The 27,690-nt window shown below is 37.4% G+C and overlaps 1 protein-coding gene across 2 annotated transcripts in view; it reads right to left on the bottom strand.

Moving 5' to 3' along the window:
* DHX15 (DEAH-box helicase 15) overlaps positions 1-27,690 on the bottom strand; it is a 62,415-nt gene that overhangs the window by 16,052 nt on the left and 18,673 nt on the right. For both annotated transcript variants that reach the window (XM_058722951.1, XM_058722952.1), the window contains 3 exons: positions 14,706-14,865; positions 12,454-12,672; positions 7,256-7,423 (listed from right to left, as the gene is read on the bottom strand). In XM_058722951.1, the coding sequence (XP_058578934.1) occupies positions 7,256-7,423; positions 12,454-12,672; positions 14,706-14,865 (547 nt within the window). The remainder of the gene's footprint in view (positions 1-7,255; positions 7,424-12,453; positions 12,673-14,705; positions 14,866-27,690) is intronic.

The raw sequence follows: 27,690 nt of genomic DNA, 5'->3' as shown, positions 1-27,690 counted from the left end.
AATAGTACATAAATTGTATTACAAATCAGGTAAAATTCAAATGACAGTAAAAATAGCTATGACAGAGTGCCTGGGTGGCTCAGCCAATTAAGCGTCTGACACTTGATTTCAGCTCAGATCATGATCTCCTGGTTCCTGAGTTCCAGCCCTGCATCAGGCTCCTTGCTGACAGTGCAGAGCCTGTTTGGTATTCTCTCTCTGCCCCTCCCCTGCACTCACGTGCGCTCGCTCACTCTCGCTCTCTCTCTCTCAAAATAAATAAATAAACTTAAAAAAAATAGCCACGAACTTCTACTGAACAATGAATTTCAATCCAGTAAATAAACTAAAAATAAGGTTTCATCCTTAACAGCCAATGCACTATCAAGACAAATTAACATTTAAGATCTCAATTCAAAATTTCATTTAGTCCATTACAGCAAATTTCTTTCTCAACAAAAGCTATTACTTCAGGTTATCATTCAATCACATTATGTTTTGATTTCTTAAACCTAAGGATAGCATCAAAAGAAAAATAACGAAATAACACAAGCTTACCTTACAGAAATGCCTCCCTTACAGAACACTATTTGGTTATTATCCAAACTCTACAACATTTCAGTATTTTCTTTCAATATTTCAATATTTTCTGACAATATTTATAAGGAAACTTTGTATCACCAAAACTCAACATTTTAAACAAAATGGCACATGAAGGCTAGGGGGCGGGTGGGGGGTCAAATCTCAAGTTCTACTCCAAGATCTGGCAAATCTTAAGAATCAACTGTAGATATTTTTCTAAAAAGAGTACAGTCTCAAACAAAACATCACTGCATACCAACCGTCAAGAATCATTTGAACCTTTTATTGCCAGGGAATAATGTTTAAATCATTTACATACTAATATGGTAGCTAGTTTTTTTTTTATGTAAATATACGATGGATTTTAGATATATTTTAGGAAACTGGTTGGGCTTTGAGACTAACATGTCATGCAATTTTTCTTCTTAAACAGTAAGTAAATGGGATTCTCATTAGTATTTTTTCCCAGAACATTTGATTTTCAGGAACAGAAAACTGCCATTAAGGGAAGATGCCTATATATGCAAGCAGTTGACACAGAAGATGAATCAGATATAGAGCCTGCTCTTACAGCTTTTACATTTTGTGAAGGAAGATTAGACATGGACAGAAAGTGTAAATGACGCCAAAGATTCCCTGTGGGACTTAAAAAGGGTTTAATTCCACAGCGAAGACAAAGGAAGCTTACTGAGAAAACGGCACTTAGGAAACTTCTCGAGGCTAGGGTGGCATCTGCCGCAAGAGAGCCGGGAAGAACTCAGCTCAAACTCGAGCACATGGGCAGAAATGTCCATAAGCACAACTAAAAAATTAAAGGACTCGTACCGCCAGGCCATCATGGAGGTCTTAAAGCTTACTAGGGAGCCACTAACAGGGTAATATTTTAGAATCATTCACGTATCTAAAACCAAAATCCTTCTTTTCACTGGGCAGCTGCAAAGACTGCTAACTAGCCAACAGAGAAGAAACATGGAGGTTTGAGGTTACTGAAATATTTTTCAAGACATTTAGATGATCCGCACACGGCTCAATCGCTAGAACTGAAGCAAACATAAGCAAAGCATATAAGGTTGACAGGTGAATTTGAATAACTATCCTGAGTTTAATATTCTTCTACAAAGTCAGCGTCCTGTGGTGGAAGGGGCAATGAATTTAGGAGTCAGGTGGCAGAGCTGGGGAGCAAGCCCGCAAAGATGAGTTCTAGTGGAAAGGTTTTTAACACTCCCAAACCTCAATTACCGTGTTTTTTTTTTTTTAACTCCTGCATATTAATCTAGATAAGACAAAGTTGTAACAAATAAAATTGCATAAAAAATGTAAAAATTCCTTATAAACTTGTTACAGAACCAGATACATGCTTGTGATTTCTTAGAGTCTTCTGGAATTCTGGGGTGAAATTACTATGGTTCTGGATATAATATTTAGAACAATGGAGGAAATGAAAAAATTACATTTCACAGGTTTCTTCTACAACAGAATACAGTTAGTGTGATAAAAATTTCTTGATGACATCAATTCTTTAGAGTTACTTAAAAATAATTTTCCTCCATAAAATCATTTCATTTCATGTGCATGCATCTCCTTTTGGTGTGTATGTTACAAATCATAGCGTACTTACAAGGAGGTGTGGATTTGTGATTCCCCAAGTGCTAAAGAATCACAGGATTAGGTCATCCTGGCAAACCCCAGGTCATTATCGATAGTCTACTGCTACCCAAAAGTCAAAGTAATGTTAAAAAAGACCAGAGAAATAGGACTTTCAAGTTTTTTCCCCAAAGAAAAATTGGTTAAAAAACATCTGAGCAGGACTTGCCTACCATACTGATTTAATAATTATTAAGGTGTCTAGGAGCAAAAAGGCAGGGTTCTGAAACCATGGGAGGTAGGTTTGGGGACAAAATGAGGAAAAAACTCACATAACAAACTGTACAACTTTCAGGGTGCTTCTTCTAATAATAACTCTACTACTAGAGATGGAGAGGCAATACTAGCTAAGCCGAAAGAAAACCTACATACATAACGCCTGAGAACAAATAAGGGAGATGATAAAAGTTACCCAGCTCCCTTGAAACCTTAGCAGTGGACTAATGCAAGCCTAAGTATGTTCTAGATGTTAAGTGGCATATGATCTAATTAGGAACTGGCCAGAACACAAAGTGATCCTGAATTTATCAAGGGACCTACATATGAACAATGGGAATATATATAAATGGGATAAGCTTTCTAGACTGTAACACGGCAATACGCACTCAAAGAACCTTAAAAAGCGTTCAAACCTCATTGGCCAAGCAATTATTCCAGGTAAATAACCCCTAAATATAGAATAAACTCTGTGGAAACAAGTTTGACGTCACTGCCAATTTTATGTTTTTATGTGAAGTGTTAAGATTAAACTTTCATCTAGATGTATCCTCTTCCCCCTCAATAACGCGCCTTCCAAAGAAATCCACTTTGACTTATTTCAGTAATTCCACTTGAAAGTAGAACTCAGAGTTCGTTGAGTTGCTCTACTTGAATTCTACTTGGACACAATAATGCACTTAGGTTCAACTAGTCTGGATTTTTAGTCCCCAGGGAACTCTGCGGGGGTCGCCACTTCAGTAAGGACATTAACTTCTTTATTTGTACACGTCCCAGCAGCACCACACTAAGTTATCTTCAGATAGTGGATCATTAAGCCTCTCTTTAAAACTACAGAACCATCTCCACAAGGGCCATTTCTCTTTTTTATTGAGCAGTGTATGCTTTGAGCCATGTTAATTAGTAAACTGTAAGATAAGCTACAGAAAAATCAGCTATTTGTATGGACAAAATTAATGAAAACTAAGTGAAATTAAAGAATAGTTGCTGGATTTTAATAACATCAAATCTATAAAACAGCAATTCTAAGTCTTAGTCAAAAGATGCATACAAGTAATTTATTGATGAGCAAACTTTAATGCTTCTATAAAACTACTGTAGCTTGAGCTGAAAGTCAAATACGTGAATAAATGTCAAGCATGATCAAAACAGGTAAAATGGGGGTGCCTGGGTGGCTCAGTTGGTTGAGCGTCTGACTCCTGATTTAGGCCCAGGTCATGATCTCAAGGTTCATGGGTCTGAGCACCATGTAGGGCTCTGTGCTGGCAGAGCCTCCTTGGGATTCTCGCTCTCCTTCCCTCTCTGCCCCTCCCCTGCACATACCCCCCCCCTCAAAAATAAACATTAAACAAATAAATAAACAAAAACAGGTAACATGATCTACCCTCACATAAATACATGCATTCTCAACTTTCTTGATCACTGAAACTTTGAAGCTGTTTACCAGTAGTGCTGTGTTAGAAGTCCATGTAAAAGGAACTCAGTAACTATTTGCAAAAGGAATGCTAAAGTCCCCAATGCCCATAAAACTTTACCTTTAATAGAGCCTACATTTTAAAACTTTAATAGTAAAAAGCTGTCTTGCTTCTTTTACTGCAATCATATTATAAACTCTATTTTTCATAAGTTAATACATTCAGTAAGATAACAAGGCACTACTTACAAAAGGTGCCCCAATATAAACATGGAATTATACTTAAATATTTTGGTGGAATTTTAAAAACTGTATTAAATATTCTCTTTGTTCCAAACATTCTAACTTATTACCTTCTACTTTATGCTAGCTAGTATCCTTATATTAGAACAAATTTAACGAAAAACAGAATCAAATCGTATTTTGTTTTACACACTTGGAAGCAGAACATAAATCCCTAAACGTTCCTTTGTACTTTTAAATCAATTGTGAATATCAATCAGTGACAGTTTAACACTCATGAATGAAAGCTCCATTCTAGTAACTGGCAGTATAATGAATTCATGACAGAAGCAGCAAGCCTTGGCCTCTAGCCCTATATTTTATAATATAAACAGGACATTATCAAACTTGTGGCATTTCTGTTTAAAATAGTGCAACAGGAAAACAGCAACAGAATGCCAGTTCTTCCTGTTCCAGTACCCAGCCACTTGCCTTCACAGAACCTCTGCATCTTCCGCCATACCCTTCCGCCTTCCCCCAAAGTCCCACTAATCCCTTTGACCTCTCTAAGGGTCACGGTCGCCTGCGACCTGCTAGGTCATCGGCTCGTCGTACGTGCCAGTCACGGCACTTGGCCGGGGTGTTTTTCTGCTATCTCTGGGTCTCAGCTGGCACTCCTACCTTCCTCCAGGCAACTTCTCCACCTGGCACCAAAAACAGAACTGGAGGAGTGAATCTTTCTCTGTAACTAGGCTTCCATAAAGACGTTTACTTTTCCTTAAACGTGCCAGGCTTCAAAGCTCTTTTTTTCGCATGACAATGACACACCAAGCGCTAATGAAGTCCTCCCTCCCTCTCCTGGGTCCATCCAGGAGGGCTGTGATAATGCTCTTCTCAGGCTGGAAGATGAAGCTGACTCATGCCAAGAAGAGAACATGATTTCCCAGCAAGAGGTCCTGTAGCCTTAGCTGAATGAAACACCATCAATGGATGATGAAGCAGCACTATGGCCCTTGGTTTGACTCTGAATTAAAAGCCCAGGATGGGATTCCCCAAGCCCTGGGGACTCCAGTGGCCCCCTCATCATCTATGGCCTTCACCACACATATATCCAACTACTGCTGAGTTATTCTTTTCAGGAAGACAAAACTCTCCTCAATATCCTTATGATTTAAAAGAACACAAAAAGCAAGAGTTCAATTATACTCCACGAGCTTAAGCTGAAGATCCTAGAAAACGTATCATCTACTGGACTGGCAGCAGACTGAACTTAACTTTCCAATACACTGATAATTAACAGAGCAAAAGAGCTCAGATGTGAAATATATTTCAGTAAGCTCAGGCCCTTTTAAGTTCTCACAGTAACCTAAAAATGGAATAAAAAGAACTACACGAAAAGACACAAATTTGGCAAATCTTGCTATATATGTAATTTTACTCAGTGGTTAAAAAAAACCCATCAAATTAAAACAAATGCAGATATGCAAAGTGTACATGATTTCAAGAAAAATTTAATCATCTGCCTGCAGGCTACTCCTCTTTACTATTGAAATATATAAGAAAACAGCTACTTTATATACAACCACTGATACAGAATTATGCTAAGAATTCCACAAGTACTTTTCAGTCAACAGATCAACTTCAGAATTGTATACTAAAACTATCATTAAACTTCAAGTTTTCCCCAAAGTTCAGAATGCACATAAAGTAACAGGGAAAAATATTTTAACATGTTCTAGAAACAGCACTACGACTAAAATAACTGGAAAAGTTCAACATAATGAAGCTCTGATCAGTTTTTTAAGTCATATTCACTACTCTTGCTGATCTGAAAAACTCAGAAGGCTGATTTCTTCCTTATCAATCTCTTGTTAATTTACACTCCACTAAGCTGGTGTTGTATATCCTCTCAGTAAGTTCCTTTAATTTGAAAAATGTATCTGGTTCATTTAACTTTTACACAACCATGTAAAGAAATAATTAGCCCTGATATATTTAAGTACCTTGATAATGTGTAATTTTTCAATAATCATGATAAACATTAGCAAAAGATTGAAAAAAAGCAGAAAAAAGTTGTGAGACTCTGTTAGTCCTGAATATAGAAATAAGAGAGCAATAAATTCCAAATCTGACTGATAAGTAAATCATAAGTAAGTAATATTTCAACTGAGACTTTTTTCTACGTGAATATATTCAAGGAATTTATGGCAGCTACCATGAAGGACTAGTTTCTTCTAGATATAGTAGTACACTGTATACACAAAGCTTAATCCTTGATAATAATCTCCCAAGGTGATGAAGGTAAATTATACCTACTTTCAAAAAGGAAAACTTTAAGGGACGCTTGGGTGGCTCAGTTGCTTAAGTATCCGACTTCGGCTCAGGTCATGATCTTGCATTGCAGTTCATGGGTTTGAGCCCCGTGTCAGACTCTGTGCGGACAGCTCAGAGCCTGGAGTCTGCTTCAGATTCTGTCTCCCTTTCTCTCTGCCCCTCCCCCACTACCATGCGCTGTCCCCCCCCCCCGCCTCAAAAATAAATAAATGTTAAAAAAAATTGTTTTTAAAAAATGAAAACTTTAAATCCAGAGATCAAGAATCTTCACAAATTTCATATACAGCTACTATTTAACCTAATGACTGACTCCACTAGTGTTTTTCAAACCTTTTCAAGCAATGTAATTTTACTTTCAAAGAATCTACTAGAACACCCAGCTCTTAAAAAAAATAAAAGGATAGCTGTTCTGTTTCAAACTGGAACTCAGATACCCGTCCCATCCCAACAAAGAGCCCAGAAACAGGTTTGGAAAACCCTTGCTCCCTTCCTATGCCAGGCAGACATCTATACTAAGAGAATCTACATTCCAGCCCCAAAGAAATCCACTTACTAATGGAGAGAAAGACAACACTAGGCCATCTCCCTCTTTTCTTTAGCCATTCTAATCAAACTCCCATTTAATAAGGAGGGAATGGGAAACAGTACATGCTCTTACTTTATAGTCAAAAGTTATGCAAAATTCCACCTAAATATATGGTTTAACATTTGCATTTGAAATAGATTTTGTAGTGTGCAATCCAGATCACTATCACCCATCACTTAGTCCTTAATAATTCAATATACTTTCATATCTCATACTTTCATACTTCGATACACTTTCTGTATTAATGAAATGTTTACAGAGAACATTTCTATGCTAACCTTTCTTCCAATCGCTCCATTCTGCTTTTTTGGAGGCGGAGGCTCAAAAATGCGTTGTTGCTGCTGAGGTGGAAGTGTAGAGTATAATGGAATGATTTTAATGTCACCAACTTCAGGGCCCAAATCATCAACCTCACGCTTTATTCTCTTACAGGCTTCATCAATTTCCTACAAAATAAAAGTCTGAGTGTAAAAACAAAACAAATACACACTGAAACATGTAAGTATTTACCATTATCTTAATTCTGTACAGCTTATTTCGAATTTGGTAAATCCAAACTAGGTAAACCTCACTGGGTTTCCAAAACTACTGAAGAAATTTTCATTTCTATAATCAAATAAATAGATAACTATCTTATTGGCATTCCACACTCTTTTTCTTCTAGTCAAATGTCCTAATTAATTCTCAACAAATTGTACTAAAATTGAAATTTCTCACCCAGGAATATTTAACTACACTCATAACCTTTTCAATTTTCACAATCTAAAAGAAATTGATGTGCTAGATATTTTAAATAAGCCAATTAGGCTTTAATGTCACGTATCGCTAATGTAATTATATGGAAGATTTGCTTCATTGTGCCTAATGAGAACAAACACCTTTACAGTATCAACACAGATATTTAAGAAGTAGGCTAACCCAAATAACTTAGCATCTTCAAAAACTTCCCCATCACAGAATATAATCGCAATGCATTTTCATTTAAATCCAGGTTTTAAAGAGAAGACACACAATGATTACTCAGAGTGTGGGAGACAGAAAATGAGAGGTAGGTGAAAGCTCTAAGGGAGTGGAAGGGGACTTAAAAATGGGGGGGGGGGGGGGGGGAAGACCCAGAAATTTAAATTTTACTGAAACCTTAATTTGGTTATACTCAGAAGTATGTTAAATAATGTGGAAGCCTATCCAATGGACGACCCAATCAGAAGCTATCTTTATCAACAAAGTATCTCTTATTTAAAAATCAGAATGATTAAACAAAAAAGGGGGGAAATGCATCGGGTAAATGTAGTCTGTATTTTTATTACATCAAACTAAAATGATTTTCCTTGAAATGATTTTAAATCAAAATGCAATTCCGTTTCCATGCTAAAGAATACAAAGTTTCTGGGCACTTAAGAACAAAAATTTTCCCCTCTCGTTCAAATACAGTAATTTCCTTAAAAAACAGATAAGGGTCTTAGATAATTATCACACAGAAAATTACTATTAAGGACTTGATGTTAATAGTTCCCTTTGAAATCTGAAGTTTTAAAAGAAAATCAAAGACTGCTACTGATTGAAAGAAAAACTACAACAAATAAAACAAATATTTTTAGGGAAAAAAAAAAGCTTTTAAATGCTGTATCTAGATTAGAATGCCCCCTGCTGGTATGCAAATACAAAATTATATCTCTTCCAAATCAAAAAGATTTGGATATAAGCCCCAAGTTAGTTTTTTTCTAAAATTAAGAAAAAGAAAATAGGAAAAAACTAATTCCAATATCCAGAATGTTTTTAATTTACTTAATTAAACATGTATTTGACCTGACAATAAAAGGTCCAACGCCAGCAAACATCCAGATGTCATATATCAGAAAACAAAGTACCCAAAATCGTACATTTGCAGATTCCAGAATTTTAACAAGGTAACTCCAGTTTTACTTGGACGAGGCTATCCAACGTGTCAAATGTGTACAGAGTTAAAACAAAAGCACTACTGCATGGGACATAAAGATATCTCTAAAGTTGAGAGGAAAAAATTCCGACACCACTTATGTTTTTTATATAAGCAAAGTTCTAAACACTTTTAAAACTCCAACAAAATTTTTCCTTAAGTTTACCAAATTCCCACAGTCAACATGGGAAGTTCAGAAAAGAACAAAGCTCATCGACATTCATCAGCATAAAGCAACCATCTGTTAGTTTTGAGCAAGATTGAGTGTTGAGACAGAAGCTCAGGAGTTTTTACGACTTTCAGCTCCAAAAGTATTAATATAGGTTAATAAATAAATTTGGACTAGTAATTTGAGGAGGCTGAACTCACTGCATATGGAAGACATTTTATTCATCAAAATTCACGGTAAAAGAACGTGCTGCTTTAAGAATGGTTTCAACATCTTCATATCACAAACAATTGATATTTCGGTTACAATCACTCTTATCTAATTCAGAAGTACAGCTTCCCTAAGGACTTTTAATTTTAATCACAAGTCCAGATTTTATGCATTAACATAAAATAACACAAAGAAATTCTAGAATTCAAATTCTTCCCAACCTTTCACCAATTAAGATTGATCTCCTTTACCCAAATTTACTCAGATTAGCACACAAGCATTACTGTTTAAGTGGTCAAAATGGTAAAATGCTCGTAAAAAATCATTTTAAAATTTCATGAGAAAACTAAATTTTATGGGTGCTATTCAAATTTATGAAGACAAGAGTCCTGAGAATTCTAGGAATCTACCATTTAACTGACCATGTAAAAGTAACACAGATTCACAGCCATGGAAAAATAGTATTTTATAGGTCTTTGAGTCAGCTCTACTAAACGCAATCAGTGAAACAAAATACATTAGGTACTCTGCTACTTTCTCCCTAAAGATCTTCAAAATTCAAGCCTAGTCACCTAAAGGGTATTTAAAAATTTAACAGGGCACATGCAAAACTAGTTCACAATTACAGTTAATAACTTCGCTGGAAAACATATACTCCAGCACACATCTGAAAACCATGGGGCTTACTCCCTTTTCCCAAATATGGGATGGCTGCCAAAATATCAAGTATATGAAGTTAAATCATAGAAAAACCTTTCATGTGACCATCTGATATTTGATAAAATTCTAATTTGCTTAGTTATCTGAATATAATGGCTATTTTAAGAAGTCGTTTAAGAAAATACGCTATGCACTCTAGATGAAGAAACTAGAGACCAGATACAAAAGGACAAAAAGACCTCAACAACCTAAACACTGCATCAGAGCATACATACTGTTTATATGCCATCAAAAAAGCATTCGGTACTCTTGTTTACAAAATATATAAAAATTCTTCCATTCAAAACACATAGAAAGGAAGACTAGTAGCAACAGAGGTGTATCCGTAAAACTGAATTTGCAACACGTTTTATATCCCAAAAGAAAAAGTATGACTGCATTGGGAATGATTTTCCACCCAGGGGACATGTGGCAATGTCTGCAGACATTTTTGGTTGCTACAACCGGAGGAAGGAATGTTACTGCATCTAACGGATAAGGCCAAAGATGCCACAATGCACAGGGCGCCCCACAACAAAAATACTGATTGAACTACCAGGTAAACAGCGCTGAGGTTGAAAACCCTTGCTCTATAGAAAAGGAACCACGGCCAATGGGGCACAAATCGTAAATTACATGAATACTGAAGAAATGCAGGGATAAACAATTACTCAACATTTCTAGCTCTTAAAGCAATAGCATTTGCTCAAATATTATGTATACCAAGCATTCCCGTAGAAACTGAATACAAATAAAATAATTCACATTCCAACAGAGGCAGGCAATCACACAGAAGACCTCTGATTTTGGTATCTGGGAGAACTAGGGCAATTCCCCACAACCCTGTCCAGAGTTGTGTCATTAACGTACTACAGGAATTATACAGGCTTAAACATTCCTCTGGGACAGTGACCTTTAAACCTAAGGAAATATAAAAGTGGCCTGTAGACCTCACCAAAGATGCAGATTCCTGTATCTGGCCTCAGGTTTCACCTATTTCTGCAAGTCTGGAACAGGACCAAGAACTTGCTTTAACAAACTCTCCTTCCCCAGGCAGGCAGTCCACTGGCCACACTTGAGAAATGTTCTGGGGCAGAGGTCAGACCTTTTACCATAAGGGCCAAAACCATCAGGCTTTGCATCCACACAGCCTGTCTGTTGCACATTGTTTGGTCTTATTTACAACATTTTAGAAATGTGAAAACAGGGGCACCCGGGTGGCTCAGTCGGTTAAGTGTTCGACTCTCCGTTAAGTGTTCGACTCTCGTTTCAGCTCAGGTCACGCTCTCACAGTGTGTGGGCTCCAGGCTGGCAACTAGGAGCTTGCTTGGGATCCTCTCTCCTGGCCCTCCCCCACACTCTTACTCTCTCCTCTCTCAAAATAAATAAATAAACTTAAAACGGAAAAAAAAATTCTTAACTAATGGGCCATACAAAAACTGAAACAGGAAAAGGGTGGTCACAGGTAGCTCTTTATTCAAATGCTGTAAAATTAAAATTTAGTCCTTCCTCTCACTAGCCACATTCAAACACTCACAAGCCATATGCTACCGCTGACTACCACACTGAACAGCACAGTTACAGAACACGTGTGGCACTGAAAAAAGGTCTAACAGAACAACGCCGCTCTAGAACCTGTGCGACTCAAACCTGGGGAGCTTCAGCATTACCCGGAAGCTTGTCAGCAACAGTCTCAGATTCCACCCGACCTACTGAATCAGAATCTGCAAATTTTCTACGTGATCTGCACGTATGTCAGTTTGAGAAGCACATTCTAGAAAACCCATAAAGCCTACTCAAACAGAAGACAAATTCTAAGAACAGCTTCCACCAAAAAGCTCTCTGAAACGGATTTATCCAGACAGCTTTTTCCTCAACTTCAGCTCCAGAATGTCACAGCACACCTATAAAGCTACCGTGGGAAAGAAGTTTAAAACATGCAGCACCTGAGAATAAAACGTGTGTCTTAAAACGGGTAAATTCTAACTAAAAAATTTCAACGATTCCTTACAATCCTCAGCGCGCACACAGATGACCAAACCAAAACACAAACATTCATTCTGACGTTGGATGGGCATCCAAGTTACTCAAGTTCATTCACAAGCTAACAACCCGACTTCATAGGGGTTGTGTGGATCAAATTCATACCTCAGCAAAACTGCAAATTACCACACACCACTACTTACCGCACCCAGGTCTCTCCAAAGTCGAGACTACAGCTGCTAAATCGTGAAATTCTAAAACAATTTATTCTCAGGGTAATTAACACTAATGACACAGAGGTATCCACAGAGTATACAAAGGGGTTATGTATTTCATATATAAATGCCATCAGGCTGAAGAGAAACTTTATACCATGGGATAAGAAATATGTGGTTAATATATGCCAAGTTCTTGGGCTTAAAAAGTTGCATAATTTAATATGTTTAAAGGCTAAATAATGAAGCAAACAATGACGATACCTCTTGACCAGTTAAGAAAAGTAAAAGATCTCCCTCCTCCTCTTCACACATGTGAATTTGGATCACTGTTCGAATGGCTGCTTCAAGATAATCTCTCTCTGGTTCAGGAGTATAAAAGATTTCAACAGGATGTGTACGCCCAGGAATAGTTAAGAGAGGACAGTTATCAAAGTAAATCTGGAATTTCCCTGCATCCAGAGTAGCGCTCATAACTATAACCTGCAAAGAAAACAGTCAATTATTTAAAGTTGTCTTCAAGGATTCTCCCATGGTCTTCAGGAAAAAAAGACAAGTAAATGTTTACTCTTCTATATACATCAATTATAAAAAAGCCTACAAAAGCCTTCCTACAAATAAACAATTAAAAAATCAAATACAGACACTGAGCTACAGTAAAACACTTACATTTTAAAAAATAAGAAATAAACCTGATATCTGATAAATAAACTATATTTTCATGAAACAATACCTTAAAACCCAAAGTTTAGGGACACCTGGGTGTCTCAGTTGGTTAAGCACCCAACTCTTGATGTCAGCTCAGGTCATGATCTCACAGTCATGAGATCGAGCCCTGCGCTGGGCACAGCGCTGACAGCACGAAGGCTGCTTGGGATTGTCTCCCTCCCTCCCTCTGCCCTCTCCCGTTTATGCTCTCTCTCTTGCTCTCAAAATAAATAAATCAACATTTTTAAAAAACCCAAGTTTATAAAATACATAACATATTTGTTTACATAAGGTTAACGTAATGTATAAAAGGGATTGGTAAAAGCAACACTAATAAACAGTACGACTACTGCTATGTTTATTAAAACAGGACATGACAACCTTGTACACAGAAAACATAGGATGCAAAAATAAAAAAAATCTGTGGCAGATATAAATTTACTCTCCTCTCTCCAAATCATCTTTAATAAGCATGACTTCTTTAGAAAAATTCCTAAATTAAACAGGGATTTTCTACACTGTTGTAAAAAAGCCACAGCACAAAAGGCTCTTCAGGTGCCAAGGATATAAAACTATGCAGTCACCCTCCCTCCATGTAAATCACACATTATAGAAGCCATTAAAAATTGACTTGAATAAAAGCTTTCCCATTAACTATTCTACTAGAGTGTTAATTTCTACTTTTTGACTTTCCTTCCTAAAACCTTCAATAGCTCACACGATTTCACTTATATGTGGTATCTAAAAACAAAAAGCAGAAACAGGCCCATAAATACAAAGAACAAACTGGTGGCTGCCAGAGAAGAGGGAAGCGGAGTGATGGGCAAAATAGGTGCAGGGGAGTGCGAGGTACAAGCTTCTAGTTATGGAAATGAACAGGTCACAGGGATGAACAGTACAGCATAGGGAATACAGTCAATGGTACTGTAATGGCACCGTGGTGACAGCTGGTAGCTACACTCGAGTTGAGCACAGCACCCAGAACTGTCACTGCCAATCACTACGCTGCACATCTGAAACTAACACAGTGTGTCAACTATACTTCAGTTAAAACAAAACACAAACTTCAACGGCTCCAAAGTTTTAATCAATGACTACTCATAGTACTTCAATCTTTAAAAATGTAAATTTCTAGAAGCAAAATCAAACTAGGATAACAATTTTTAAGACCCAGAATCCTTCTGCCTTGGTGGAGGCAAGTAGGTTAAGTAAACACATTTCTGAGGAACAGCTTGTTCTGAGTATAGTTGTTCCTACTTCCCAACGTGACAAGTTATAACGGATGTGTTTATGTTGGGACAGAACAAAGATTTGATCCTTAATAGGAAGAAATTTCTATATTTAGTAAAGGGTTGGGTGGGGGTGCCTGGGTGGCTAAGTCGGTTAAGCATCCAACTTTGGCTCAGGTCATGATCTCATAGTTCGTGGGTTCGAGCCCTGAGTCAGGCTCTGTGCTGACAGCTCAGAGCCTGGAGCCTGCTTCAGATTCTGTGCCTCCCTCTCTCTGCCCCTCCCCTACTCACACTGTGTCTGTGTCTCTCAAAAATGAATAAACGTTTATTTAAAAAAATTTTAATAAAAAAAAAAAAGAAATGGAAAAGATTTGGCTTCAAAATACACTACTAAAAAGTGGAATCATACTAAAGTCTAAAATGAAGACACAGCTAAGGATATTAGAAACAAAGAAAAATGCCAACACAGGTACTTACTGGTTCCTTCTTTTACAGTTGATTAGAGTAATCAGCATGTGTTCCGTTTTTTATATGTACTTTTTTTTATGAAATAAATGAGTAAAAAAATTACTTCACCTTTAAATCTGATCTCTGTCTTACAACTTCCTTCAGAACACCCATGAGAATATCTGTAGCCAATGTCCTTTCATGAGCCTCATCAAGAATTATTACACCGTAACGCTCCAGGAGGGGATCATTCATAGCTTCGCGAAGTAACATCCCATCAGTCATATACCTATAGTCACAAAAAAAAAGTTGGCCAAGGTTCATTTAGGGCATTTAAAACTGAACTTCATGACATAAAAATAAAACGCAAAGACATCAGGTGAATCAAAATTAAACCTTCTCCCAAAACAAATGTGCTATTGTTTCATAATCAATTGCAAAATTAACCATCAAGAAAAATTTCTAAAGAGTATATATGAAACAAGTCATACACTACAAAATCTTGTCAAGTGAGACTGTAATGGTGAAAACGTGTTAACAAATTTAAATCTGATTATGGAATATAATGATCACGTGGTTGCACACAAATACCAAAGCAAAAGTCATCACTTAAATGAGTGTCTAAAGTACAAAATTTAAAACACAAATATTCAACCTGCAAAACAAAACTAAGACACTTGTTTTGTAACAACACTAAAATGTTACCACATGCAAATTTACATTTGTTTAAAGCCGGAGTAATTCCCCACTTAGGCTAACAATAGGCTACTCGGTTCAAAAGAGCTAGAACAGCATGTAAGTGTACCATCTCTTTTCCCAAGCCCCACCCAATTCAATGAAATGATGGCAAAGAAGCACAAAAAGGAATACATTCATGGGATAATAAGGGGCAGCACTAGTGCTATAGAAATGCTGATAAATATGTATGAAAGAGAAAGGCAAAGGACATCTGCTAAATCAATGAACTAGAGAGGGAAACCAGGTTTAGAGAAGGTTCAAGACCAATTGGCTAATGTAGCACTCAGATGGAGTGTGGTTTGCAAATACCAGTATGGGCAGCCATCTCCCATCCCTTCTACTCCACCTGCTACCGTCACTAGCACACAACAACCATATTTTGTTTGGCATGTGGACAAAATAAAGTCCACCTGCAAATGCTGAAGTCACAGTTCATTCAATTAATGTGTTTATTTACAAATTGAAAAACAGTATAAAAATCTGAAATCATCATTTATGACTTTGCTATTTTGGGTCTCTACTTTTCACAAAATAGCCTAACCTAATCTTTCACAGACCAACTTGGTATTTTTAGCTAATGCCATCTGTTGGAGCACTTAAATTCACCAAATTGACAATGTACAATAGAAGTGAATCCTTCTCTTTAATTCACCTGAACTTAATTCTAAATTTAATAAGACTTTTGGCAAACAAACCCATCCTACTCAATATATTTTAGGCTTCTTTCTTCTTTGGCCATATTTTTTAAAGCAAACTACGTTTCTGGAGTTGACACAGCACTACCTGCAAGATTATTTTATATTAAGACCATGAAAAAAAAAAACCAGTGCCAATTAAACTATGACTCAATGCCTTAATGACAGTGCAGCACAGAGCATGAATCAGCTACACTAGAGCCTGTAGTTGCTTTGAAATAGCTTTGATCTATTTGAGGATATTTAGAACTTCTCCTGCCTTCAGATGTGATTACTGACATAAGACAGGCAATCCTTTTCCACATTATCTCAGTAGCAAAACGTAATACAGTTTTCATCTACTTTGCGAGTAACTTCCTCAGACTCAACAAAGCGCTTGTCTGTTGCCTTGCAAGGCAAGAAAAAAACCAAAAGAACAAAAACCAAATTGGTCACTTGTCAAACAATAAATATTTGTTTAAATACTATCAAATTCATACCACCATACTGCTCGGTTTCCAAGTTTACTCATTTCAAAATAGAATCCTAGTGTCATCTTTTTGAAGACATTTTAATTAGCAAGTTACCTCAATACATAGTTCCAACAGCAGCACATTACTTACTTGAAGTGAAGTGAAATAGGTACAGTTAGATCAAGTTCAAGCATTCACAGGCAATAAGCACCAAACAGCTACCAGTCTGTAAGACCCTCAGACTGTAAAAATGTACCTTCAATCTCACATACTAAAAATATGAGAAAGTCACAGAACTGATAACAGATCAGACTTGAACTTGAAAACTCCTTGAAACACATTAAGATAAAAAGCCACTCTCTTTATTTTGATCTTTTTCCTGCTCAGACTCCTCAAGCTTCAACAGCGTAAAGTAAAAGCATTCAAAAGCACAGTTAACCCAAATACTCATTCTTTTATATTTTTCTGAGAACAAATGCTGAGAATTGGTGTATATGGCAGAACACCAATACTGTACATTAACGGAACTATTTGCCACGTTTTATTAGAAACTAGGCACAGTGTATGTACTCAGTTAAATGGTCAACCAAACCCTCAGACTTCCAGACTCCAGAGACAGACTGTCAACACTACTCTAGTACCTCAATATTCGATCATCACCCAATGATCCAATTCCACGAGATGCTACTGTTATCTACTGCTATCCTGTTATCACAGGAATGTAAGAAACTTACTGTTTGTGCTTACAGAGAACTTCAGGAAAAACTACATTTTTAAAGTTGAAAGGTCTCTTAAAAATACAGTCAATACTGCTGCTTTTCCAATGAACAAAATTCAATATTAGTAGTTAATCTTTCCAGGGTCTTGAAGCCAATTAAGCAGCTTATTAAGACTAGTTATCACTGTACGGATTCCCAATCCTGGGCCCCTCCTACATTAACACACTCTCCTCAAAGTCCCAAGAAAATGTACGGATAAATACAATAGCAAAAAGTAAGCTAGTGTGGGGGTGGGAGTTGGAAACATAGGGAAAAAAAGTTTGTGATCTACTGAACAGAGAGATTATATTAAAACAAACAAAAGTATTACTCTTCTCTGTCCTTCTTCGTCTACAGTGGATGCTGTTAGTCATCCGCACTTTTTTTTTTTTTTTTTTTTGGCCCTGATTTAATTGATCCCAACCCTTAGGTGGTCTTTTGTTTTACATCAGGGAAACAGAACTAGATCTATCAATAACCCAGCACCAGATGCAAGTCACATAAAAGTGTCCTCCAAAAACAGCTATGTCCTTTTCCCCCTCCCCATCTGACTTGAAAACTGAGCAATGCCCTCTTTAAGTGTATGCCACACCTGGACAGATTTCTGCCTTAGATCTAACTAACATCTTTCTCATGTATCACTTCAAAATTCTAATTCTGTCTCTACTGGAGTATCTTATTAACATCTGAAAAACTTAAGTGTATTTTATTGGAAAACTGGTGTGTTAGGCCTTGAGAGTTTTGTGACAATCCTTCTGTTGTGTGTCACCACAATCACAGACTCCTTTACGGCATGCTTTGATTACTAGGCTTGAGGCAGTCGTTACCATTGTATTATATTTATACGCAGTAAATTCTTCTATGTGTGCTGTATGTCTGAGGTTTTGAAATTTTAAATAAAAAGTATACTAGTATGAACTTAAGCCGTTGACTCTGGGAACATTGTGGACTTTTCAAAGTACAGTAAGAGGTTCAAAGTATAGGCATATTCACTGGCAAACTAGAGGGGATGAGGGTCTAGATCAAGACCCAAGTTCAACAGGTCAAAAATGTCAGAAATAATGAAGACCACAACCAACTGACCTGGCCTATTTCAAAACCAGAGGGGAGGCAGGGAGCAAGACCACAGACCCATCATCCCCAGGTTTCCTCCCTCTCTGTACTCCTCCTTCCATCTAGACCCCCCTGGCCTGCTGTCAGTGTCGTTTACTTATGCTACACAGAGGAAAACGGACGGAAGGATCCAGCAGTTTGCCTAATTGAGCCAATACCAGATTTACTGGCAACTTTGGCTACATGATTTATGAGATGATTTATGAGATGATTTCTTCGTGTTCAGAGTGACTTGATTATTATTCTTTATGCTGTTTTGTATGGAACAGCACTTTATCTGTGTTTTAACAGAACTGCTCCCTCGTATCCTTTATGGATTCTTGTTTTTCTTTCCTTGTTAAATTATGCACAGAGGGGTGTGTGTGTGTGTGTGTGTGTGTGTGTGTGTGTGTGTGGGAGAGGGAGAGAGAGAGAGAAATTAAGGCCTTTATTAACCTTGAGAAAAAAAGAAAAGCTACCGATGATCTGCTGTACTACTAAATAGATGAGGCCCTCCACGTATGTATGTATAAATAAATAAATAACCTAACACAGAGCACAGAAAAAGGCAGAACCGGGTACTAGTGATCCTATAAATTATAACCATTTTCCTTTTAAGTTTTACCACCTTTCATAATAATCATGGAGTATTTATGCAGACTAAGGCATCAGTCACAAAAATAGGGTGTCACACTATTAAAACTGTGATTACCTAATTTTGAAGTTTCAATGACAGACTAATAATTGAAAATTGCACAAGAGAGTCAAATTCTACATTTGACTGGATACCGTTATCCAGTGTTTTCCGGTCTTGAAACAAAGACTCGCTTAAAAAGTCATCTGTATTACCTGAGAACTGGTTAGAAATACAAAACTTGGGTCTTGCCCCCTGACACAATCACAAATTGGGGGATGAGGCTTAGCAATCTATTCTAACCAGCTTTCATGTGACTCTGACGCTCGCTAAAGTATGAGAAACAGTACTACTCTAAGTCAAGGCAAATAAGAGGCATGTTAAATAGATGCCTAAAGCAGCAAAAACATGCTCGGAAAGCAAGTCAAAAGCAGTTCCTATTTCCAACCCTGTTTAATTAAGAAAATAAACCAAAGAAAACCTCAGCGTGCTGAGTAGTATCAACTTAACTGGAGTATTTTTTTGTAACGGGCACACGCAAATGGCACAGTACAACAACTAGTGCCAAACCTCACACCAGCCAGTATCACCAATTCTGACGTGAACCAAGTATGGCAAAACATGAGATACTGCAAAGGCATTATTTGTTTACTTTTGTGTTTACATATACGTAATAAGAGTTTTTTGAAATCTCTCTCAAGTGGTCTGGTTCAAAGAACGAATCATAAAAAAGATCCCACAGAAAGGTGAAAATGTTTCCCAAAATGTACACCAGAAAGTTTTAAATTTTTAATGAACCCTATCAAATTATTTATAACTTTAATGAATCTCAATGACTAATGCTCAAATTATGAGTAATGAAAATGTGTCGATATGGGGAAATATGCCCCAGTAACTCAGTGTTATGTTTTCTGATGAGGGAATATACTGAGATAGAGACTGTGTGCCTTCCTGAATCCCTACCTCAAACCTTACATCCATCTAAAAAAGACTCCAGATTGAGGTGCCTCGGTGGCTCAGTCAGCTAAGCATCCAACTCTTGATTTCTGCTCAGGTAATGAACTCACAGTTCATGAGTTCGAGCCCCAAGTAGGTCTCTGTGCTGACAGTGCAGAGCCTGCATAAGATTCTTTCTCCTCTCTCTCACTCAAAATAAACTAAAATATATACATGTAATATATATATATTTTATATATATATATATATTATATATATATATATATCCAGATTGATCAAAGATGTGTAAAACAAACTAAAACAGTAAATAGTGGAACACATGGATTCAAATAATTCAATTCATTAAAAGCACTTGTATAAAATTCAAGTTTCTACATGGTATGAAGTGTGATAAAGCAAAAAAATAGGAGCAAAAATTAGAACTTAAATACAGAATGCCAATTTTGTTAAGAAAATTGCAACTTCTATCGAGAAAGCTATTCTGTTAAAAGCACCTACGATCCATACGAAAAAGGCCAGCTCAGGTCACCCCGGTGGCTCAGTTGGTTAAGTATTAGACTTCAGCTCAGGTCATGATTTCGCAGTCTGGTCCATGGGTTCAAGCCCCACATCAGGTTCTGTGCTGACATCTCAGAGCCTGGAGCCTGCTTCAGATTCTGTGTCTCCCTCCCTCTCTGCCCCTCCCCTGCTCGCTCGCGGTCTCTCTCTCTCTCTCTCTCTCTCTCACAAAAATAAACATTAAAACAATTTTTTTTTTAAGAAAAAGGCCAGCTAACCATAAAAAGATGGGCAAAGAATATGAACAGACACCAAGTTTTATTAATCCTATAGTACTCTACACTTTTTCAAATTTACCTTCTCTGTGATTGGGATGCATTTTTTTTTTTTAATTTTTTTTTTTTCAACATTTTTTATTTATTTTTGGGACAGAGAGAGACAGAGCATGAACGGGGGAGGGGCAGAGAGAGAGGGAGACACAGAATCGGAAACAGGCTCCAGGCTCCGAGCCATCGGCCCAGAGCCTGACGCGGGGCTCGAACTCACGGACCGCGAGATCGTGACCTGGCTGAAGTCGGACGCTTAACCGACTGCGCCACCCAGGCGCCCCTGGGATGCATTTTAAAATACCACCTTACAAATGACTGTCAGTCAAGCAGGTAGCAATACTTTTGGAAAGTTGAGAAAAGCACTGGTCTTAGATCCAAAAAGAAACACAAATGGCTATAAATACATGTAAAGATTTCAATTTCATACAAAAGCAACGCAAACTAAAACCATAATAACATTTCATTTTTCACTTATAATACTGACAAATATAAAAAGTTCCACGGGTGCCTGGGTGGCTCAGTCAGTTGAGCCTCCGACTTCAGCTCGGGTCATGATCTCACAGCTTTTGAGTTCGAGCCCCGGGTCAGGTTCTGTGCTGACAGCTCAGAGCCTGGAGCCTGCTTCAGATTCTGTTGTCTCCCTCTCTCTCTGCCCCAACCCACTCGCATTCTGTCTCTGTCTCTCTCAAAAATAAACATTAACAAAAAAATTTTTTAAAAAAAGTTCCACAACACAGTGTCAGCAAGGAATACAGGAATAGACACTTGCATGCTCATTATTTACTGGTTGGGGTAGATACATCTATGAAGGGCAATCTGGCAATCTAATAAAATTCAAAGACACCCTGTGCCCCAACCAATTTCATTTGTAGGGAATTCATTTCAGACATATATTTACGCATGTGTGAAAAAATGCGTGGACAAGGTTCTAAGAGGGTACGAAGGGCAGCAAGTGTTTTTAATAGCAAAGACCCCAAATCTGAGTATCCATCGATAGAATCTGACAAACTATATACGGTCATTAAAAGAAACAGGGCAACTTTATTTTTACTGTTCTAGAACAATATAAGTGAAATCAGCAGCCATGTCTTACACCAGCCCTGCTATAAACACTGAAGAAGTTAATCTTTAGTTCTGAAAATCCTAGTTATGTAGTGCCATTACAATGCTGCTAGGATTTGGTTACCTTTCCAAGTACAGACTTTATTCTGGCATGATTAAATATGCAGATAATATAAAACTGCATTTCTTAAGAATCCAAAACTTGACACAGCATGACCCAAAGAAATTCTTGGTACCTACTTTGAAGTTTATCTATTATAAATGACTGGAACTGTTTAATCTAATCACAATTACCACTTTCCAAATACTTACACATAAAAGAATTACATGGAGATGAGGAATGAGGACGATTGAGGAGGAACAGTGGTTAAGAATGTATCCCTGATGCAAGACAAACTTAGGTTCAAGTCCCTGCTTTCTTATTGGCAGCTGACTTTGAACAAGACCAACTTCTCTCATGCTGTTTGTAAAATGAGAATACGGTCGCTTTTGTTTAAATTAAACAAAACGATGTATTTAAAAGAACCTAGTGTACCAATTGTCTGACACCTGTTAAATACTCAATATAGAAGTCCACACTACACTCTTAATTACCTCTGATCTAATGAATAAATCCTCGAGATAATCATACCCTCTTTAAAACAGACAGTGGTATAGCCACATCTCTGTTCCTACCAGTTGGGTCAACATAATTATACTTGACATGAAATGGTAAACTCTTAGCACAGAAAAGAGTTTTATATGCATGTCCTGCTATGTGCTCAGAAAAGCTTGAAAAAGTTGTTACACACACACACACACACACACACACACACACAACTATCAAATGCTTGACATAACTATAAGAGTAAAAGCAGTCTGGAATTCTAGAATTTCAAAGGGTGAATTCGCTTGATTTCCAGAAAGATAACGCTTGTGTATTTTGTAAGTGTGTGAAGTTTATAAATACCATGGTAAGATCTAGACATTTTACTACATAATTCAACTCCAAACAAAGGGTCCGTATTCAAGGAAAAGGTGTCAGTCCTACATTAACAGACTGATGAATGAATGTACAAGTTTTAAGTTATAATTCAGAACCTGTTTAAGGTTTGTATAAATTTTTACTACTGTTTACTAAAATCTTTAGATTAACCCACTGCAATCCAATCTAGTCATATGAGTGGCTCTATTAAAAGAAAAAATAGGGGGCACCTGGGTGGCTCAATTGGTTAAGCATCTGACTTCAGCTCAGGTCATGATCTCACAGTCTGTGGGTTCGAGCCCGGCATCAGGCTCCATGCTGATAGCTCAGAGCCCGGAGCCTGCTTCGGATTCCGTGTCCCCCTCTCTCTTTGCCCCTTTCCCACTCATGCTCTGTCTTGCTCTGTCTCTCAAAAATAAATAAATGTTACAAAAAAAAAAAAAAAAAAAAAAAAAAAAGAAAGAAAAAGAAAAACTAGGGGTGCCCGGGTGGCTCAGTCAGTCAAGCATCTGGCTCTTGGTTTCAGCTCAGGTAATATCTCAAGGTTCATGGGATCAAGCCCTGCATGGGGCTCCACGAGTGTGGAGCCTGCTTGGGCTTCTCTCTCTGCCCCTCCCTTGTTTGGGTGTATGCATGCGGGCCTCTCTCAAAATAAATAAACAAACTTAAGATAAAAACTACCCACATTAAAATGGCTACACAAACAGCTTTGTGTGCAATATTCTTTATAATGAATCAAGACTTCTATGGGCGCCTGGGTGGCGCAGTCGGTTAAGCGTCCGACTTCAGCCAGGTCACGATCTCGCGGTCCGTGAGTTCCAGCCCCGCGTCAGGCTCTGGGCCGATGGCTCGGAGCCTGGAGCCCGTTTCCGATTCTGTGTCTCCCTCTCTCTCTGCCCCTCCCCCGTTCATGCTCTGTCTCTCTCTGTCCCAAAAATAAATAAAAAACGTTGAAAAAAAAAATTTAACAAAAAAAAAAAAAAAAAAAGACTTCTAAGACTATAACCCAAAAAAAATATTTATTCTCTTTCCCCCCCCATATCATCTAACCTATTTTTGTTTAAAGCCCCTATAAGTAAAATACTTTTTAAGTAACAGCAGTAAAGGAAACAGAAGAAATGACAAAGCTAAAACAGCATGCGCTTGCCAGGAACTATATTAGAAGAAAGAAGCATATATAGTATAGTGACTTTATAAAATACAGCTCTTTTCACTACTATAAATATGGTGAGTCTAACACCCACACGCTACCCATCTTTCACAATACCAACATAATGAAATGGTCAATTACCAATTTTTAAACATGCTCACAGTGAATGCTATTGTACTTATTCAGCAGCTACTAAAAGTCATCAAATTACCTTCCTCCAACAATTTCTTCCAATATCATTTACTTCTATATGTCGTGGGTACAAAAATAAGAGAACTGACCATCTATTCTAAGTACATATAAATCAGTTTAATAGGAAATTACTCACCTCTTTAAGGTGATCTGGCTATTTCTGGATTCATCACTAACTTAAAGTCTTCTGTATGTGTCCAAAATGCTAGCACTGTATTTCTCAATTAATATAGTTTTATGATGTTAAAAAACAACAACAACACTTTACAAACCTGATACATGTGAACGCAGCACTTTAAAAAATCAAAATAGGGGCACCTGGGTGGCTCAGTCGGTTAAGCATCCGACTTTGGCTCAGGTCACGATCTCATGGTTCATGGGTTTGAGCCCCACATCGGGCTCTGTTCTGGCAGCTCAGAGCCTGGAGCCTGCTCCAGATTCTGTGTCTCCCTCTCTCTCTGCCCCTCCCCTGTTTGTGCTCTCTCAGTCTCTCAAAAATAAGCATTAAAAAAAAAAATCAAATACACTTGTGTTCAATATTAAGATCTCCTGAAGGACAGCTTATGTATAACCCCCTAGCACAGTCCAAATTTAGATTACTGTACGACTTTAACATCTATTTATACATCCAGTCAGGAGAAAACTACTTCCTTCTTTGAGTACAGACAGGTCACTTAACTTGCTATTAGTAAACTGACTCAATTTGCTCCATGATATCCTAGTCCAGAGAGAAGACTAATTATGTTCTCACATTAATGATTCCAAACAATTTATATTAATTATTGTTTTCCATACACTCAAAATGTGATGCCACAGGAACTACTAGCAGAAGTAGTTCATTATGCTATATTCCTTTTGATATTACCTTTGAAAAGCTCAATTTTTGATCGTTGCTATAATAAAAAGCAAATATAAGGCAAATATCAGTGTGGAATAATAAATAAAGGTGGCCGTATCCAATGTGACCCCAAAGTTTAAGAAACTGCAGTGTTCGACTGATGCAGACATCACACTAATAGACAACGGTAGTTAAGAATGAAATAAAAGTATTTTCCCGATGTATGTGTGGTGTTTGTTTAAATGGCTACTAAGTTGTTAGGCCATAAATATTATTAGTAAGTTTTTAGGACCGAACTACTAAGTAAACGGACTTCTTAGTTATTTCTTCAGGCCTAGGCTACCATGAAAAATTAGTGAGACATTATTAAGCACTGATGCTGTGAACCAAGGTAGCGTGGGAACTTCTACTCTACTTAAAACCTAGCTCATCTACCTAGTTAATCGGCCTACCTAAGCCTTCCCACCCTTCTCAGTTCCAATGAGATGAAATACCTTGTCTCTGTGAAATCATCTACACAACTCATGTGACTGAGTCAAACTATCTTCTTAATTGCCTCACAGCTTAAGCCCCCAACCAAGTCAGAGAAGAACCGGTGACACTAGCACAGTTCCTTTATGTACTTAATGTTGCCTTCATCTGTAATGGGATAAGTCAACATTTATATACGATCAAGTTCAATTTGATACATCGAAACAACAATCACAACAGCCTATATATAGCAGGATATTGAGTACAATGACAACTACTAGATGTAAATAGTCACATGGAAAGGTACCACACAGTATTTTGAATAATGTGGAATCTACAATGTTTTAATGTATTTCTAATGCCAAAAAACGGACAAAAAGAAAGCAAACAGAAAACATCAAACCCCACTTGTCACATGTATAGACAGCCTCCTAGTTCTCAGCTGAAATGCTTAAGATCGGCATCCAAAACATAGTTTTATTTGGGCAAACAGCTGAAATACAACTGGTGTGTTTCAGTCAGCTACGTATGTAATCAAGCAAAAGAAATGCCTAAGAAATGAACAACAATAGAAGGCAACTAAAGCGCCGTTTCGAAACACACTGCCCATTCCTCAAGTTTTCACAAATTTTGAAAGAAATGCTCTATCATCCCCACAACACAATTCACAGAGGGCTAGTATAAATGCATACGTTCTATGTAATATTTTGTAAGATGTTAGCAAGGTAAACAAAGAGCCTACTGTAACTAAACCCTTGTAATTACCTAAGTCAAACACAAAGGTCAAGTGTAATAATACATGCATACCTTTAGGAAATCATGTTAGCTTTCTATGAATTAACAAAAGCCCAAGAATTCTAACTCTAAGGTGACAATAACGAGTTTTTAGTCTGACAGGAAATAAGTAAATGGTAAATAACTGCACTTACTTTTTATTACCACCCCTTTCTAAAGATTTAGTCAAAATTACCTTTATCTAATCCCAGTGCTATACTTGAATTAGAACAAAGCCTACTAAAATAGATGTTTGAGAAATTAATTTATAATTGATGTTTATATAATTAAAATAATTTATACTTTATGTTTATATAAACATATGTGACTGTGTATTATATAAATAATAAACACCATATGTGTTTATGTAATTAATGGTCTGTTTCCACAGCTTACCTCCAGCCCTAAAAGATTTGGGTTCATCCATTTCATAATGATAAGTAATGTCAAGTTTTAATTCAAGTTAAAACCCCTATATTGTAATTCAACTGCTGTGTTAAAAGGAACTTCATTAAGTTGTTTTTATGTTTCTTTTTAATTAACTGGGTTAACCGGTTAATAAGATCCAATAATTTCTCCAACTGGAAATCTACCCTTGCTATCGGCAGCAGCAAAAGTAAAAATGTTGACTTAGCACTTGCTGGGCGATAGGAATTACTCTAAGGGCTGTACACAAATTAATGTATTTTATCTCAGAACAACCGTTATGAGGTAGTTGTTATGATTAGCTCTATCTTCTGAAAAAGCAGTAAGCACAGGGAGGTTAATTAACATTGCCAAGATCAGAGCTAATAGGTGGCAAAGCTAGGACACAATTCTGGCCCTATAATCTTAGGATGTGGTTTAGGATGTATTTGCTCTTGATTCTCTTCTCATCAGTTTAATAACGAGGTTGCCTTGTTGAAAACCCACTCTGGGGGCGCCTGGGTGGCGCAGTCGGTTAAGCGTCCGACTTCAGCCAGGTCACGATCTCGCGGTCCGTGAGTTCGAGCCCCGCATCAGGCTCTGGGCTGATGGCTCAGAGCCTGGAGCCTGTTTCCGATTCTGTGTCTCCCTCTCTCTCTGCCCCTCCCCCGTTCATGCTCTGTCTCTCTCTGTCCCAAAAATAAATAAAAAAAAAAAAAAAAAAAAAAAAAGAAAACCCACTCTGAATCGCTTAAGTAGTCTTTATGCAGCTGGCCCCTCAAACTGTTGTTTCCACAGGCCCCAAACAATCTGCTATGGGGATCTGCTATGGCAATGCCTGGTAAACCTTCCCCAGTGTCAACCTTAAAGGTCCTGCACCAGCCAGCTCCACACTGTAGCAATGTTTGTCCTGGAATCTCATATTTATTAAGTATTTTTAGATTTTATTTCATCTTCTTGTCCAGATTGCCTTTTGGAAATTAAACAATGCTAAAAATTTCCGACCCATATTGTGTAGAATAGCACTTCTTTGGCTGATTTGTTCAAAATTTTTCTCCCTCAAGCTCTCTAGGAGTTTACCACATCTTAAGACCCAAGACTGTTC

The sequence above is a fragment of the Neofelis nebulosa genome, chromosome 3 (assembly GCF_028018385.1).
Source record: "Neofelis nebulosa isolate mNeoNeb1 chromosome 3, mNeoNeb1.pri, whole genome shotgun sequence".
In the NCBI taxonomy this organism is placed as follows: domain Eukaryota; kingdom Metazoa; phylum Chordata; class Mammalia; order Carnivora; family Felidae; genus Neofelis; species Neofelis nebulosa.
Note: the sequence above shows the minus strand (reverse complement) of the source record. Positions and strands in the feature narration are given on the sequence as shown.